This window comes from Crocodylus siamensis, chromosome 8 (assembly GCF_052110815.1).
Source record: "Crocodylus siamensis isolate JL-2025a chromosome 8, ASM5211081v1, whole genome shotgun sequence".
In the NCBI taxonomy this organism is placed as follows: Eukaryota; Metazoa; Chordata; order Crocodylia; family Crocodylidae; genus Crocodylus; species Crocodylus siamensis.
In genome coordinates this window covers 69,130,821-69,146,215 of record NC_143402.1, presented here as the reverse complement: position 1 = coordinate 69,146,215, position 15,395 = coordinate 69,130,821, and the positions used below count along the sequence as shown (strand labels likewise).

At 43.9% G+C, this 15,395-nt stretch overlaps 1 protein-coding gene across 4 annotated transcripts in view; it reads right to left on the bottom strand.

The window, feature by feature from the left end:
* The window catches only part of LOC149858996 (ATP-binding cassette sub-family C member 3-like), a 345,108-nt gene that overhangs the window by 95,029 nt on the left and 234,684 nt on the right, over positions 1-15,395 (bottom strand). For 3 of the 4 annotated variants that reach the window (XM_090061603.1, XM_090061602.1, XM_090061605.1), the window contains 6 exons: positions 14,929-14,999; positions 14,559-14,637; positions 14,337-14,458; positions 13,054-13,398; positions 3,775-3,964; positions 49-218 (listed from right to left, as the gene is read on the bottom strand). In XM_090061603.1, coding sequence (XP_089917729.1) covers positions 49-218; positions 3,775-3,964; positions 13,054-13,398; positions 14,337-14,458; positions 14,559-14,637; positions 14,929-14,999 — 977 coding nt within the window. The remainder of the gene's footprint in view (positions 1-48; positions 219-3,774; positions 3,965-13,053; positions 13,399-14,336; positions 14,459-14,558; positions 14,638-14,928; positions 15,000-15,395) is intronic. The other variant, XM_090061604.1, reaches the window with a different exon arrangement.

Genomic DNA, 15,395 nt, shown 5'->3' with positions numbered 1-15,395 from the left:
TCCCTCAACACGGAGCTACTATAAATTCACAAGGGTAAATTTGCTTACCTGTCTGCGAAGCAATCTTTCTGCAGAAGGAGAATGCACAGGCCGGGGAGTCTTGGGTCTACCCTCCCCATCTAGATTGTCGTGAGGTCGTATGCGGTGAAAATTTACTTTTGGGATTTGCAGGAGAGAACTGGTGTCTGCAGGCTGGGACTGCACAGATGTCTTTGAGCCTGAGAGGGACAGGAATCAGGAAGGTGACACATTTGTATAAAAATGACTTCCGAATCTTTATCTCAGCCAATAGGAACTGAATACCTGCATGTGAGCCTGCAATAATTGAGAGTGCAAGACTCCACCTGGAGAAATAGGTGGCAGGTTTCAATGCTAGGTTAGTTTTGCAAAGCATTATAGGAAGACAGAATATTCTCTGGGGCTTCTCCTTGACCACTGTGGTTACTGGCTATGTCAGGTCTGCAAGCCCTTCCTTTAAAAGTCCAGCGTTTTTCAAAGCAATTCATTTACCCTGGAATGCATCCCAGAGCATCTCACTTGTCTTGGAGTATTTCCCAGAACAACAGTCCCATTATGAAGGAATATTCAAAACAAATACCTCCTGCTAACGCCAGGCTTGCTGACAACAGTAACAACAAAAACCCCTTTCAGTTTGAAATACTGAATTGTTGTTTAGCGTCGATGGGTGATTCATGGCTCCTTTTGCTAAGCTCCTAGCACTTTACAATATTACAAGCTATAAGCAAGGGGGAATGACTTCATTCAACGTGGAAAAGCCATTTCTTGGGTGGGAGATAGCAGTTGTGCAGATGCCAGCAACGCTATACGGCCTCTTAACAACAAGGAGGTGTAAAATTGTGTGTCAGGTTAGAGCAATGGGAATTCTGCCAGGGCACCATGGAACAAAACTGGAGATGTAATTACTAGTTGGAGTTAAAGATAGGACTGAGACTGCTGAAAGCCTTTGACTGTCAACCCAAAAGCACTGTGGAGGACCCTTCTGAAGTACGGATGCCCATCAAAGTATGTCACCGTTCTCTGCCCGCTTCATGACAGGATGCGAGCAGTGGCTTTCAATAATGGCTCTATCACAGGTCCCTTAAGCAACATTGCTCCAACACTCTTCTCAATATCCCTTCCCGTGATGCTACATCTGACCACCAACAAGCTTCCAGTTGGAGTGGAGCTACACTACCAGCAAAGCCCTACTCCGGTGCTGGCTCCCTGGATGAGCAGCGATTCAGAAGGAAGAGTAGGACCATCTTCTGAAGCATTTCAGTTTTTTTCACAGAGCACTCTCCTGTAAACCTTGCCTAGGTCAGGTCTTCTGAGCCTTACAGAAGCCAGAAAAATTGTATTTACTCTCCGCGCCCACACGCTGCAGCACAGTGAAGTCTGAGCTGCTGCAGTGACCGACACGCCATGAAATACCAGCAAGAATCATTCATGTCCAAAACAGCTTGACGTGAGCTCTTGTGACATCTCTTCATTTCCAAATGGGACCATTCATCCTATTTCCCTGGATTGTTGCTTAATTGTTACCAGCCAAATGCTTTTACTTTACCACACAGGGGATTGGATAGTGGGATGTAAAGGTAATGAAAGACTAAGGAGAACCTCCGTGCTGTGTGCAAACTAAAATGAAGCTTGAGATAAGAACAAGACCATTTGGATCAAACAGTAAAATGCACAGCGCTGCGATCTCCCTTCAGAGACAGATGAGGACCTTCTTAAAAGCAAAAAAACCCCCCCCTTGATTCCAAGAAAATTAAAAATAACCCCACTGAAGTCAAAGGGACCTTTGCCACTGATGCTAGCGGGGCCAAGATTTTAACCCCAAATATTGCCGTTCATGTGAATGGGTCATTTAAAGGGACAGTATTAGGCCCTAATATTTTATACTATGCTGGTGCTTCCTCCTGATCCTAAACTCCTCTTGCTCTGTTTCTACATTTTTATTTCAGCTGTTAGATGGTCGCTGTGCATCTGAATGCTTATTGCTGTTTAAATTTCCCCATCCCATTCCTAATCTGTTCGCATCTTTTATCATGCTGAACAGCACTGAAATGATGGGCATGTTAGAAACGTGTAAATGGAAAGATTCAGGGAAATCCGTCTTGGTTTATTCAAGACAAACCCTAAATGCTATAGTCAACACCCTGATTAGTCAGCACCCTGGGCTGGCACCCTGCTGTCACCCCCGACCCCCCCAGTTATACTACTGACTATAGATACAATTTGAGGCACAAGCCTATGAAAACCTGGCGCTCTGCGTTAATTAAAAATCCTCCTGCTCCACTTGGTCAACCTCATCAAAGAGTCTTTCAGCATAGGACTCCATCTTCAAACAAGGGATTTATGTTTTAAACACAACCTCTACCAGTTATTGCTCTAATCCAAGCCCTGAGGATGGTGTGACTGAACAGCAGCACTACTAAGCGCTTCCACCCTGTGATTCATCCCAGTATTTCAAAAAGCATCACAACTATTCGGGCTCAAAGGCTGTCTCTGTAATGTAGGCAAGTATTGCTTCTTCGCCTTTTGCAGAACAGACCTCCGAGGAAGACTTGGCTCAAGGTTGCATGGCGAATCAGTGGTAGAGCTGGGATTTCCTGCCATCCAGCCTGGTTAGCTATAAACCTGCAGGCCTCTCCCTGAAACATGGACTGTGTGTAATTCTGACACACACACGCACGTAACCCATTAGTCCTTCCCTGGAGAGTCTGAGAAAGATGCAGCAAAGGACTCCGCCATACCCACGGGATTTATTTCTTTATTATTTTGCTTTTCATTTGTATGTCACACTTGGTCACACAATGTGGATAATCTGTATTAGTTTATAATGCCCTTTTAGTAAATAGTAGGAGGCTGATTAGAGACAGCGGCTTTGCCACGCTGCTTGACTCAGTCTTGGGCAACGTTCATGGCTCATGTACCGTGAAACAATAAAGAATGCCCCAATTCTTCAATAAGCTGATCTTTTTGAAGAATGAATGATCCCTCTCCAGACTTGGAAGGGGAAACATGCCCCTCTCTTGGTCCATGGAGAGAGATGAGCTCAACATGAAAAAGTTCTGCACAGAGTTTTGTCTGGCAAAACACCCCCAATCTCAGGCATTTCTCTGAAGCTTATTCACACTTCGTAGGGCTGCAAAACTGAGTTGGGACGCTCCTAAGACAAGGAGTTTGGGAGGATTTCTCCAGTGCTTCTGTGTCTAGCAGATGCCCCAACTGCCCATATCATTTTTTTTTCACTCATTCAGCCTAGCCTCAAAGCTCCTTTCATTCAATATATTTCACAAAAGTTAGAGACAACTTCCTGATTTTTCCCCATCAGTTTTCCAGCTCTTTGAAGTTGGTAGAACAGGCCACACCATTGTATTTCAGAAACCAGCATAAAAATATTTTCACAGACGTGTTATCTGGGAGTCCCCAGATAGCTCGTGCGAGTCTGATGGGGCTCCCACAGTTCTTAAAGCTGGATGGCAGACAGATCAACTACAGCCAACCTACAAATCCTGCCCTCCCCACAGTCCAGTCCCTTCCTTCTGTCTGACCCCTTAAAAAAGTTTCAGCTCCCAATGGGTGCACAGCTCACATGCAGTAGTGATTATTCCAACCAGCTTATTTCTTTAGTATACCTTCTGAGTGGGCTTTTCAAAGATGCACTAGGCATCAGGTCATCCAGTTACCATTAAAAATGAATGGAAATTTGGTTTCCAAATCCAGGCAGTTTTGAAAGCCCCGGTATTAACAGAGGTGAAAGATTTGTACCTGACTGAGATTTGAGATAGGATGGCTTCCTCTCTCCTGGGGTGTCAGCACAGGGGCCAGAGTATGGAGGTTGAAACATATAGCTGTCATTTGGCAATGAATGTGTGCGGCCAACGGAAGGCTTTCTCACACTCAGGAGGTCCTTGCTGGGGGACAGAGTCAGAGTGTCATTTTTGGAGTGGAAATTGGTCTGTGAAAAAAGAGAGAAAGGAAACATCACAGAGTTGGAAGACACAAGGCACCTGGAAGCCCTAGTGACAGCCATTGCAAGAAATATGGGGCACAATGGACATGCAAATTGTCAATATGTACAAGTTCTACTGAAACAAAATGCACGAATGGATTGACCAGGAAGCTGCACCCCTCATTTTGTATTGTCAATAAATCATCACACAGAATGAACCACAGAAACAGAGGGAAGCAACACTAGTAATAAACCATGACTATTTCAGGAATACTTGAAATGGGCATCATGCCTCAAGGCGCAGCAAGAGTCACATGCTTTGCATAACTTTTATCATAAAAAAAATAATAACGTCTTCTATTGGTGCCCTCCTAAGCAAGTTAGACTTTTGCAAAGGTTAGTACAGAATAGTAATTCCTTCTTCTAACAATCAAGAAAAAAAGTATCGTTGACAGAAGATGTTGGCTTTGACTTCCAGGATAATTTTATTGGTTTTCTTCGCTTTTCATATAATAAGTAATTAAATCAAATGCTTTTTGGATGGGGAAAGTAAACCCTGGGCCTAAGGGCTTTCACTCTCTTTAATTATTAGAGATTAGGATAAAACCTAGCGTAGGGGACAGATTATCACACATCTGCCCACTGCAGGGGATCTTACAACCTTCTTCATAAGCATCTGGTACTGGCCTGATATTGAACTAGAGGGACTTTGGGTCTGAGTCAGTAAGGCAATTCCTCTGGCCTAAAAAACAGTTGTAAGGTATTATCAGAAGTGGAAAGAAAGTAAACTTGGTGTATTTCTAACAAAAGAAATACTTCCTTTACAAAAGACTCCAGCAGAAATCACAGAAAGTGGACAAGCATGCCAAGGAGTTCAATAAAGTACATCTCTCGTCCCCTCCTTTCTGGGTAATCTAATCATCATCTACTGGCGAATCTTTCACCTGCTCCATGTGTTACAACTTTTTGTGGACTAGAAGTTCAGAGGTTTTTAGAATTTAGTCCTCCAACAGCCAGAGCAAAATTTCATTACAGTATGTTGTAGATACAGTAAAACACGACAAGATTAAATGGAATTTACAATAAATAAAGAAATAAAGAAATAAATGAGAGAGAGAGAAAGAGAGAGACAGAGATCACTGCTGTAAATTTAGCCAGGCATATCCAGCTACACTCACTGCTCATGAACTTGATGGTTTAGAAGTACGCTAGATCCACTGGGGGCTACAGACCTTGCTATAACTCAGAATAAGAAGGGAGAAATCTACTGTAGCAGTGCTGACACGGCTGCTTTGAAATCCTCTGATTCTCCTCCTCCCAAGCTGTACGCTTACATCTTTTGCTGTACAGTGTGATGCTCATAATACTACAGATGACCCCCAAACAGGAACTTAATGTTCAAATCCATTTGGATTTGAAGGGGAGACTGATTTCAAGGCCAGAATCAGGACCGTGTTTCCTGTTCAGTTTCCCAGGCGGGCTCCAGAGCTAGAAGGGGTTATTTCCTATTTGGCTGAATCTTGTGAGATAGCAACCCATCCAGCAGAAATATTGCGATAGCAGCTAATCTCATTAAAGCCGTTTAAAATGGCTGAGAGATGATTCCTTTGAAAGCAGCAACCAAATGGACCTGTGCAAATAAGCAATTTTGGGCTCAGTAATTCAAGAGGGTGCGGTGGGGAGCTGTTTTGGGTTTGCTTAAAATTAATCACAGAAAAAAATCTCGGTGACTCAAAAATAAAAATAAACTTATTCATAGATTTCATAGACATTAGGCTGGAAGGGACCTCAGAAGATCATCCAGTCCAGCCCCCTGCCCCAGGGGCAGGAAGTCAGCTAGGGTCAAAGGATCCCAGCAAGATAAGCATCCAAAAGTTTCTTAAAAGAGTCTTATTCATTTCTTATTCATTTTTGGTATTAAAAAAATAAAACTGGAGTACTTTTCTAAACTAAATAACACAACATTTCACATAGGGTATGTTTAATCACAATGTTTCAATTTTTCAAAAGCCTTGAGATTCTTTTTTTTTTTTTTTAAATTCAACCAAAACAAGTTGTTAAAATTGACATGGTTTTATGAAATATTTTGGTCAACCTAAATCGGCTTTTTTTTTTTTTGGGGTGAATGAAAATTTAGGCAAAAAATGTCACCTAGGTGTACTCTTGACACTACATGGTTGTCAAAAACCTAGTCTTCACTTAATCTGGATCAAGATTCAAACAGCGTTCTCTTTAACTCATCTCCAGTTGATACCTAATTTTGAAACAACATGTTCCGTACAAAAATGTTAAATGCAGTTTACAAAGTCTTTTGGACGTGATGCCATGAAGCATGATGGGAAATATCGTCACGGTTTAAAGGAGATGTATCCCAAATAAGTAATTAGGATGACAATCAATGAGAATGATAGAAAGTTTATCAACAACACAAACATCCAAAGGTAGGTGTATGGATGACCACAGAGAAAACAAGGATGGATCCAAAAAATGTTGGGAGAGTCATGTCTGTTGAACAGCAGAAAAAAAGCACTTGACTGCTACACATCAGCTAAAAATGTCTAATGTTTCAAAGAGCAGATGGTTAAATCAGGGCTCAAAATACTGGTAACTTCTTTGGGAAAAAAACCCAAAATGGTGCGAAACCTAATATTTTTCAGGTTGAGACGACTGCTCACAAGGTTTTCATGAATCAAGCATCTCCGAGAAATCCACAGCTGGTGCATTTCAGTGTTTTGTTTTTTAATCTGGCACCCATCAGCAAAGCACTGGGGTGCCTCTGTTCCTCCAGAAGAATCAGTACCAAACAAAGGGGTTTGGGGCATAGCCCCCACTGGTTTGGGGCACACCTGCTCGAGGCCATGTTTTTTCTGCACACCAACAAGATTGGGATCAGACGGAGAGGAAGTGGCACAAGCCACACTTTTCAATGCTTTTCTGCTATTGATTTTACTTGAAGAAAATGGAATGTTTTAATTCAAGATTTTTTTAAAAATGTAGAAAAACAAATACGCCTTTTCCCCAAGGAGCCAGCTTTTTTGGCCAGACCAACTGTAGCCCCAAGCCAAATGGCATTAAAGACAGCATCCTGTTTCGATACCGGGTACGGTGCTGGTTGCAAAAATGGCCGAACTGAGAATGCCACTAGGATTAACCATGCAGTAGCAGTATTTAGAGCCCTGCAAAACATCAGACTATACAGTGACCAGTGTATGTACATTGCTTTCCAGAGCATTAAGTAAGATTGTGTTAGTATCATCAGGATAAGAGTCATCCGTCAGAGCTAAGGACCAGGATTTTTCAGAGAGAATATCTGACGTCAGAGACAGAGCCTCCATCTCAGCTAGAGGGATCTAAACAAGGGAGAGATGATTAAGCATAAGAAACCAGGACAGAAATATTTTGAAAAGAAAAAAAAGTATCATAATCTAGACACTAAAACATTATCCCTAAAATAAGAGCATCTACATCACGCATGCTGTTACAGTGGATCAAACTATAAAGAAATGGGGTAAAAAAAAAAAGAAAAAGAAAAGAGAACGAAAAATCACAGTCATACTTAAATACTTAACTTAAATACTTACAAACAATTCATAGAGGAATTTACAACTGTGCACTAATGGTAGACTAAATGTGTTGCAAGACAGATGGGTTTCTTGGTGACCAATTGCAAACTGAAAGTATCATCAGCTTAGCTGCTATCTATATTTATTATTCTGGCTACAACTAAATATTAGATGCTTGGAAAAACCCCATATTTCTCGGCTATCTCCCATTAATGTCAAATGCTATGACAGCATCCCAATTCTGTTTGACGCTAGCTTACTTTGCTCGGCTCCTCTAAAGCTTCCCTCAACCCATGATTGTAAGGGAAGGAGGCAATAATGTGCAGTTGTATGGGGGTGAAAAGGATGACACCTGTATAACAGCACCTTTCATAGTGGGACCTCAAAAAGCTTTACAAAGCTTAATTGAGTCTTTACACTCCAGAAGAGGCTGGTATTAGAATAAATGACACTAGCTGGAAGTCCACCGATGTCAATGAGAGCCTTCTAGGGTTTGGCCATTCCCATGAGCTGGGTGGCTAAGCTGGGTAGGCAATTCTGGAGTCGTCCATCTGCATCTTTAGGGAACTAAGTATCTTTACAAGCCTACCTCGTATCGACGTCCCCAGGGCTACAGCAAGTCACCAACAGAGCTGGGAATTGGTGTTGTGACTCTTCTATTTATATACACTCTGATTTCAGGTGGACTAAGATCCCTCTCAGACACATCAGGCTTTCTAAGAAACAGTTTATTACTTTGAGCCCTAGTGGGACATCTCAAAAGAAGAGGTTGATCTTTTCCCAATAAAGCTGACGCACTGCTGTCAGCAGCCCCAAAGCTGGATGTCGGGCTTAGAGAGTAGGTTTGGCCTTCCCATAAATCTCCCCCAAACCCTGATATCTGTCTTGGAGATTGTTGTGGTCTTGTCTATGGAAGAGTTGTTTGTAAGGGAATGTTTCAATAAGACAAGACAAAAATCTGATCCGGGGTGGGCAAAATGTAGCCCATTGGCCAGATGCGGCCCGCCAGGCTATTCTATCTGGCCCTCAGGGCCCCTAAAAAATTTAGAAAATTAATATTTATCTGCCCTGGCCTGCCTGTCATGTGGCCCTCGATGGCTTGCCAAAACCCAGTAAGCGGCCTTGCGCCTGAAATAATTGCCCACCCCTGCTCTACTCCAAGGCAAACACCCAGATGGCTTCCCAATAAAACTGTGTTTCATTTCTTAAACCTGAATTTTAAGCCTCTGAATGGTTGATTTCAATAATAAATCTTTCAAGAGAAGCCAGGGAGCACAGAGCCTTATCTAACCTGGCAAAAAGCTGGTTCTTTCCCTACTCCGTTTTGGATATGGCATTCGAGCACATGGGTCTAGTGATGGGGGAACCTCAGAAGAATCAGGGGTTTGGTTCTCTCCCACCTCTGGATCCGTAACAGGGGGATAGTTAGTTATCTCCCCAGTAAAAGTTCTTCTGGGGGATTTCTAGCATATGTCCCTCTAGTACCAGAAATACCAGGAGAACAATGCCTCATATTTCAGAGCTCTGGAAGCGGCTAGAGCAGGGAACTACAGGGTCAGGTCCACTTGACCCTAAATCCAACTGTGGCAGTACAGAGAAACCAGAAAGACACCCACTGAATTCCCTGGAGAACACCCCCTCATCATCACTGAGGGATTCCTAATTTCAAGGAACTGGTTCTGTACCCTCCTCCAAATCAAGGCACGTCGAAGAGAAAAGGGGCCAGCGTGGTGGACATTCATGATTCCCGGTTGGTGCAGTGGCCCTAAAGGAATCCTTACACTGCAATACGCTCCATATTGAAAACTGCATATAGCCTTCATTTTACCTAAACTTGTTCTTCCCTAATGAAGAGGAAACATGTACTTGGGTCTCAGCAAAGTGGTAAATAAGTTTACTTCTAACTGATTTAATGAGAAATCTTCAGATCCCCTAAGCAAAAAATTACAATAAATATTACAGCTTGACTAATCAAAATGAAAATGACAGGAAAAAACGAGGGGGGTTGAATTATTATTACTCCCTAATTTGCTCTAGGGCGTTTTGGACGTATTTCAGCTGGAATGATTGAGGGAAATGCTTTTTCTGGTTTTCGTTTAATGCTTTCAGGTCCCCATGCAAGACAGCAAATGCTCAAGTTCGCTTGTATACATGAAAGCACTGAAGTGAGGGATTTGTTTTAAGGGCTTCATTAAGAGCTGTCTCTTGCTACCTGGAATTGGGCTTCAGACTGGTGGCCGGTATTGAGGCTACACAGCTCTACTTGCAAGAGACCTCTTCAGACAAACTTATGGAGCATGAGCCTCGGCTGTGTAACCAGATACAGAAACAGGGTGAAGCAAGGCCCACGTGCAGCACCTTGGATTCTGGCCCAGGGCTGGCCACCCTATAATCCCAGCTGCATGGTCGATGCCCCATGCAGCAGCAAAGGTTTGAACTCAAGAGCCCAGTTACAGAATCAGGGCCATGGCTTGTTTGGTCCCCACCCCCCACCCCAAGGATGCTCCTGCAGAGAATAACCGAGTTTGGGATTTACTGCACAAAGGAGGAAATGGTAAACTCCTGCTCTAGCTATAAAACAACTTAAACCAGAGGAATGAAGCTGCCCTCCCATAAAAAAAGCCCATGTGGTTTTAAGGTTAAAAAACCCTCTGGCTTTGTTAGATAAAGCAAACACTTTAAAATTTGTCATAAAGGTCTCACTCGAACTGAGTTTGGAAGGAGACTGCAGGAAATGAGGAATATTAACCTGTTTCTCAGAGTTGTAATATTCAGGAGCTGGAAGGGCATAATGATGGCACACAGAGCCTGACAGGTTGTCCATCAGCTTCAACTCTCCTTCCAGAGATTCCTGGATCAGCAGTGATAGGGTATCAAACAAGTGCCTTTCCTGGGAGCAGTGCCGTATAGCATGCAGGAGGATAAAGCAGGCCAAAAAAAGAGAGAGAGAGAGAGAGAGAGTGAGGGACAGAGACAGAGAGAGAGGAGGACGGGGGGAAGAAAAAAATCCAGCCAAAGAAGAAAAAGGAGGTGTTTTCAGAGAGAATGGCAGGAACAGAAATGAGCAGGAAGGGAAAGTACAAGACAGGAGGAAAGAGAAAAAGTGCAGTAATATCACAGTCAGATGTGAATGCTTTCTCCGACTTTGTCAGAGATGGGACCAACACCAAACGCCCTGGAGACCTGTGATGGTTTAGGTGCTGGCCCATCTTCAGAACTGCTCTCATCCTGAATGCCCATCCCCTGCTATTCCTATCTGCTGCAGCATCCTAGCGGGGCCACTGTAACAGAAGCCTCCTCCTTGTTTCGGTGACTTTCTAAAAGAGAAACTTCTCAAGGAGTTTCCAGAAGCCCCTGTGCCAACTATCTTGACCAGGGAAGCTTCCCATGAATGAAAGCTGCCTCATGATCAGAGGTGCTGAAACTCCTCACCTCTTCTTGGCAGCCAGGGATATTCAGCCATAGCAAATATCAGGCCACTAGCTTAGGTGCCTTAATATTGGGTTCAGGTTTCTAACAGCAGACGGTCAACTTCCCAGCGTTGGCCGTAATGTACACAACGGGAATGTTGCATGGGGGGAGATCCCATTTTCACAAAGTGAGGCAGTCATTTAAAAGCTAGTGCTTTTGTATAGGGAAGAGCCGATATATATATATATACACAATGAAACAAGCACCATCATTACACTTAAATGGCACGCAGTACAAATATTCTAGGGATTAGGCAAGCAAAAGAGCATGCTGACCACATGCCCTTGCAGGTTTGCATTCTGGGAATTGTATTCCGCTACCATCAGGCATTCAAGCACTAGATTTGTTGCAGAGATTTTGACTGAAAGGAAACAAAAGCATCGTGATTGTTTCAAAATCAAGCCCTCCTGAGATTTCCAAGGCATCTGTTTTGGTGGAAAGAGCAATGAATACCATCTGGAAATGTCTATAAGGAATGGACCCTGCCCTTACCCCACCCACCCGTCTCTAAAGAAAAGATAGTTCAGGTTCTTCAAGTCTGTCCCAGTACAGTTCACCTACTTGTTTCTTAATCTGGCAGTATGATCTGTAACATATGCCCACCTACAGAATACCATATTTCTCACATCCATTGCATCCATTCCTTTAGAAAGGCAGAATGAAGAAAAAAGACCTTTTCTTACAGAACTTAACTGAGTAGCAGCAGCCAGGGACTGGGAGCGAAGCCTGCTCGCTGTGCTGCTCTCTGTGAATCGCCTGCAAACTCTACTCTTGCTTTTGCCCAGTAAGCAGCGGAAACCGTTTGCTGTTTTTCCTCGCATACGGTGTGCCCTGCAATTTTCAGCAGCTCGTTTTTGGGAAGAAAAAGTTGTCGTATGTGAGAAAACATGGTAGCAGGAAGTATGGTGGACACTCTCAAGAAAGACTGGATGAGATGGGTGTAAAAGATAAAGGGGGGAAATCTCACTCTCTGGCATGCACCTGCGCTAGTTGGCAGGTACGGGGCAGGGTAAGGCGATGCAACGCTCTCGCATCCTACACAGCAGCAGAGCCAAGCTGGAGCCAGTAATTGTTGCGGTCAGTGATGGTGCTTCTTTTGAAAAGGACAGCAAGGTGCAATTTAGCAGGAGATTCCCCCACATTGCTCTGAGCCACTTTCCCCTGCGCTGGCAAGTAGGGTTTGGGATCCATCATACACCAGTGTTCAAGAGCAAGAGATATTAGTTGCAGCCATGTTGGGCTAAAGGCATAGGCAGACAAAACTAATGGAGTAGAGGCGTTATTTTTTATTAGACCATTGCAAAAAACATTTTAATTTGCAAATAAAGATTTTTTTTTTTGGCAACTGTCAAGTCGGTCTAATAAAAGATATTGCCTCTACTCCAAGAGTTTTGTCTGCCTAAGAGCAAGAGATGCTTTCCAGTGCTTCAGAGCTTGAAAACAAGCGTAAGGGTTTTACTTTCTCATTCCTAGGCTAAAGACTATACATACATTTTCTATCTATCCATAAGAGCAGTCATCAGTTCTGGATGCTTTTTTAACCTCAATAATGAGAAATCAAAATCTCCTATTTAATGCACAACAGGGGTTCAAGAGTGGGGGGTTTTTTTATATCCTATTATTCATATGCAATATGCATTAGAAACTTGTGGGCCTGATTCTGGCCTCTTACTTGCTGTTCATCAGCATAGCTCCACTCTCTTCACATTTACCAGCATGTAAGTGGGAGGAGAAGGTGGGAAAGTCTAGTCATATATTTTTCTTTACAAACAATGCAGGGGTTTGGCCAAAGCGTACTGACTGAGCACTACCTAAAGACGGAGACACATCTGAACTGTGTGGTTTGGGCCCACCTCCAGCACACAGAACTCTTTGCACCATACCAGATGTGAAGACTTGGTTGGGATCTCTACCTCAGGGCACATCTTTTCATAACAGACAGTAGGGAATACAACTCCCAACGCACCGTACACCCAGTCCTTCATCACGGAATTCGTGCACGTCCCCTATTAGCAAATAGGCAAGCCAACCCCCTCTTCACCCTCCGCCAGAGATCCTCACCATAGGATAAAATAATGAGAGCTGAGAATCCACCTTGATTTGCATGGGATTGGTACATCCTTTGGGGCTCTCAGGCCTATCTCCACCATTACCGCCTGTCCACGCAAAGAGGTCTGAGGAAGGGTGTTGGCCTGGAGCTATCGTCTTCATTTCCATCTCCAGCTCTGCTTCTAGCTCCGCTTCTTCCTTAGCTTCCTTGTTGCTCTCCTCCAAGTGCTTCATGAGCACTGCAATCACCACGTTCACCAGGACAAACTGGGCCGTCAGCACGAAGGAGACGAAGTAGATGGGTGAGATGACTGTGTTGTAGCAGGTAGACTCCTGGTCACAGTCTCGCAGTGTGTCCTGGTGAGAAGGGGGAAAATGAGTTAACTGGGAAATCTCCAGTCAGTCGTGTGGGATCTGTCCCTGCTGGATGAGAGGATACTTTTCCAGTTGGCATGCAGAGAAGACCAGGCCCGCTGCATGAAAGATTTTCAGATGTGCTTGGAAAGACAAACCACGCACCAACAAAACCATGCCCAAAATCTTGGGTAGTATTATCCCAAAGATCAGACTGGCAAGAGAAGGCAGCACTAACAGCATCTGGCCCTTTTTTCCATAAGTAGTGTGCATCGTATTTCTCATTGCCAATAGGTGTAGCATTAATAGCTGGGTAAGGGCACAGAGGTGCACAGCAAAATGTGTGCATTGGGGAAGAGGCAGCATTAGAAATACTGCCCTGTGCACAGGTCCAAAGGAAACTCCTAGTTTCAGTATTTACAGTAGATACTGGCTACCTACTCCTTTAACCTGTTCATCTTGGCTCCTCAGTTCTCTATATCTTCTTCTACTTGTTAGAGACTCTAGACTCCTTTACTAAAAAACCCTTAACATATGCTATTCAGTTGAGATAGTCTCCCACTCCTTCAACCATTGCCCCAGGAAAAGCCTGAGAATATATGATGTATCCTGAGGACCTGCAAACCCAAGCACTACTGCAGGGGTGGGCAAAATGCAGCCCGCGGGCCGGATGCTGCCTGCTAGGCCATTCTATCCAGCCCGCGGGGACCCTAAAACATAAAATTAATATTTATCTGCCCTGGCTGCCTGTTATGCGGCCCTCAATGGCTTCCCAAAAAGCGGCCCTCCACCCAAAATAGTTGCCTGCCCCTACACTGCTGTGTTGCAAGGGGAAGAAGAAAATGCCAAGTCTTTATATCTACTGACTGTCACCGCCTGAGTGCCCCCGCTGATCTTGGTTATTGTTTCGGAGGAGACAGAGACACGCGAGGATCTCTTACCTTCATTATCCCATTCCAGTTGTCTCCAGTCGACACTCGGAAGAGAGTCAAAAAGGCCATCCCAAAGTTTCTAAATGTTGCATGCCGCCCAAGACCCTCGCAGGGGTGAGTATCATCGCACTCTGTGAGATCAACCAGAAGAACCTCCATTAAATGCCCGCTCTCTCGTATGTCCCCTTTGCACAATTCCTGCAACTGTGATGGAAGAAGTGAGGAACTCACCAAGATCTCCAAAGAGCTCCACTCCAAGAGCTGCAAATATGAAGAACAGCAGCATGAAGAGAAGACCCAGGTTGCCAACCTGGAAAGAGGGGGGAAGAAAAAAAAAAGGAGATGTGTCGGGGGAAGAGGAAGATGAAGACATTCACTGTTTTTTTCCTCAGACCAGTTTCTTGCTAAATCCTTTAATCCAAAATTTAAACTGCCTGAATGAAGAAATGACCCCAATAAGAGGTAGGCAACATCTCGGCTTGCACCTCTGAAAGGAAACACATGTCCCTAATGACAAAACAGAGGTAGAGAAGAGCATCTCTGTGTCATAGAGAGTTAGCTCTGGGCCTGGCAAGATCTCTCTGATAAGGCAGTGGGTTACCTGAGGCAGGGCTTGCATGACTGTGTCCAGCAGGGCTCTCATCCCTACAGCCATCTTCAGCAACTTCAACACTGCAGAAAATATGTTCACAATATTATTGCTGCAGCATTAGCGTGGAGACACGGATGTATCCCTTTCAAAACAGCCACAGATTATAGAGATAGAAAGATCTGCTGAGCATGAAATTATGTCACACTTTCTCCATTAGTGACTTGAGTTCAAGGCCTTGCTATAGAGCTCTTGGTTGTCTGAATGCTGCTAGGATCTGGTACATAAAAGCATCCTGCATGCTGAGCCGCCAGGAAAGAATTGCTACTCTCTCTCTCTTGCTGAATTGGGCAATTTTGACACAATGCTAGGAATGTAAGAATGACCTTTTCTTCTGACGGTGACTATTGCCACTGAGTGAAGTAACCAGGTTTGGAAAGGTCATGCACCAGATGCACATTCCTTTCAACTTCTGCTTA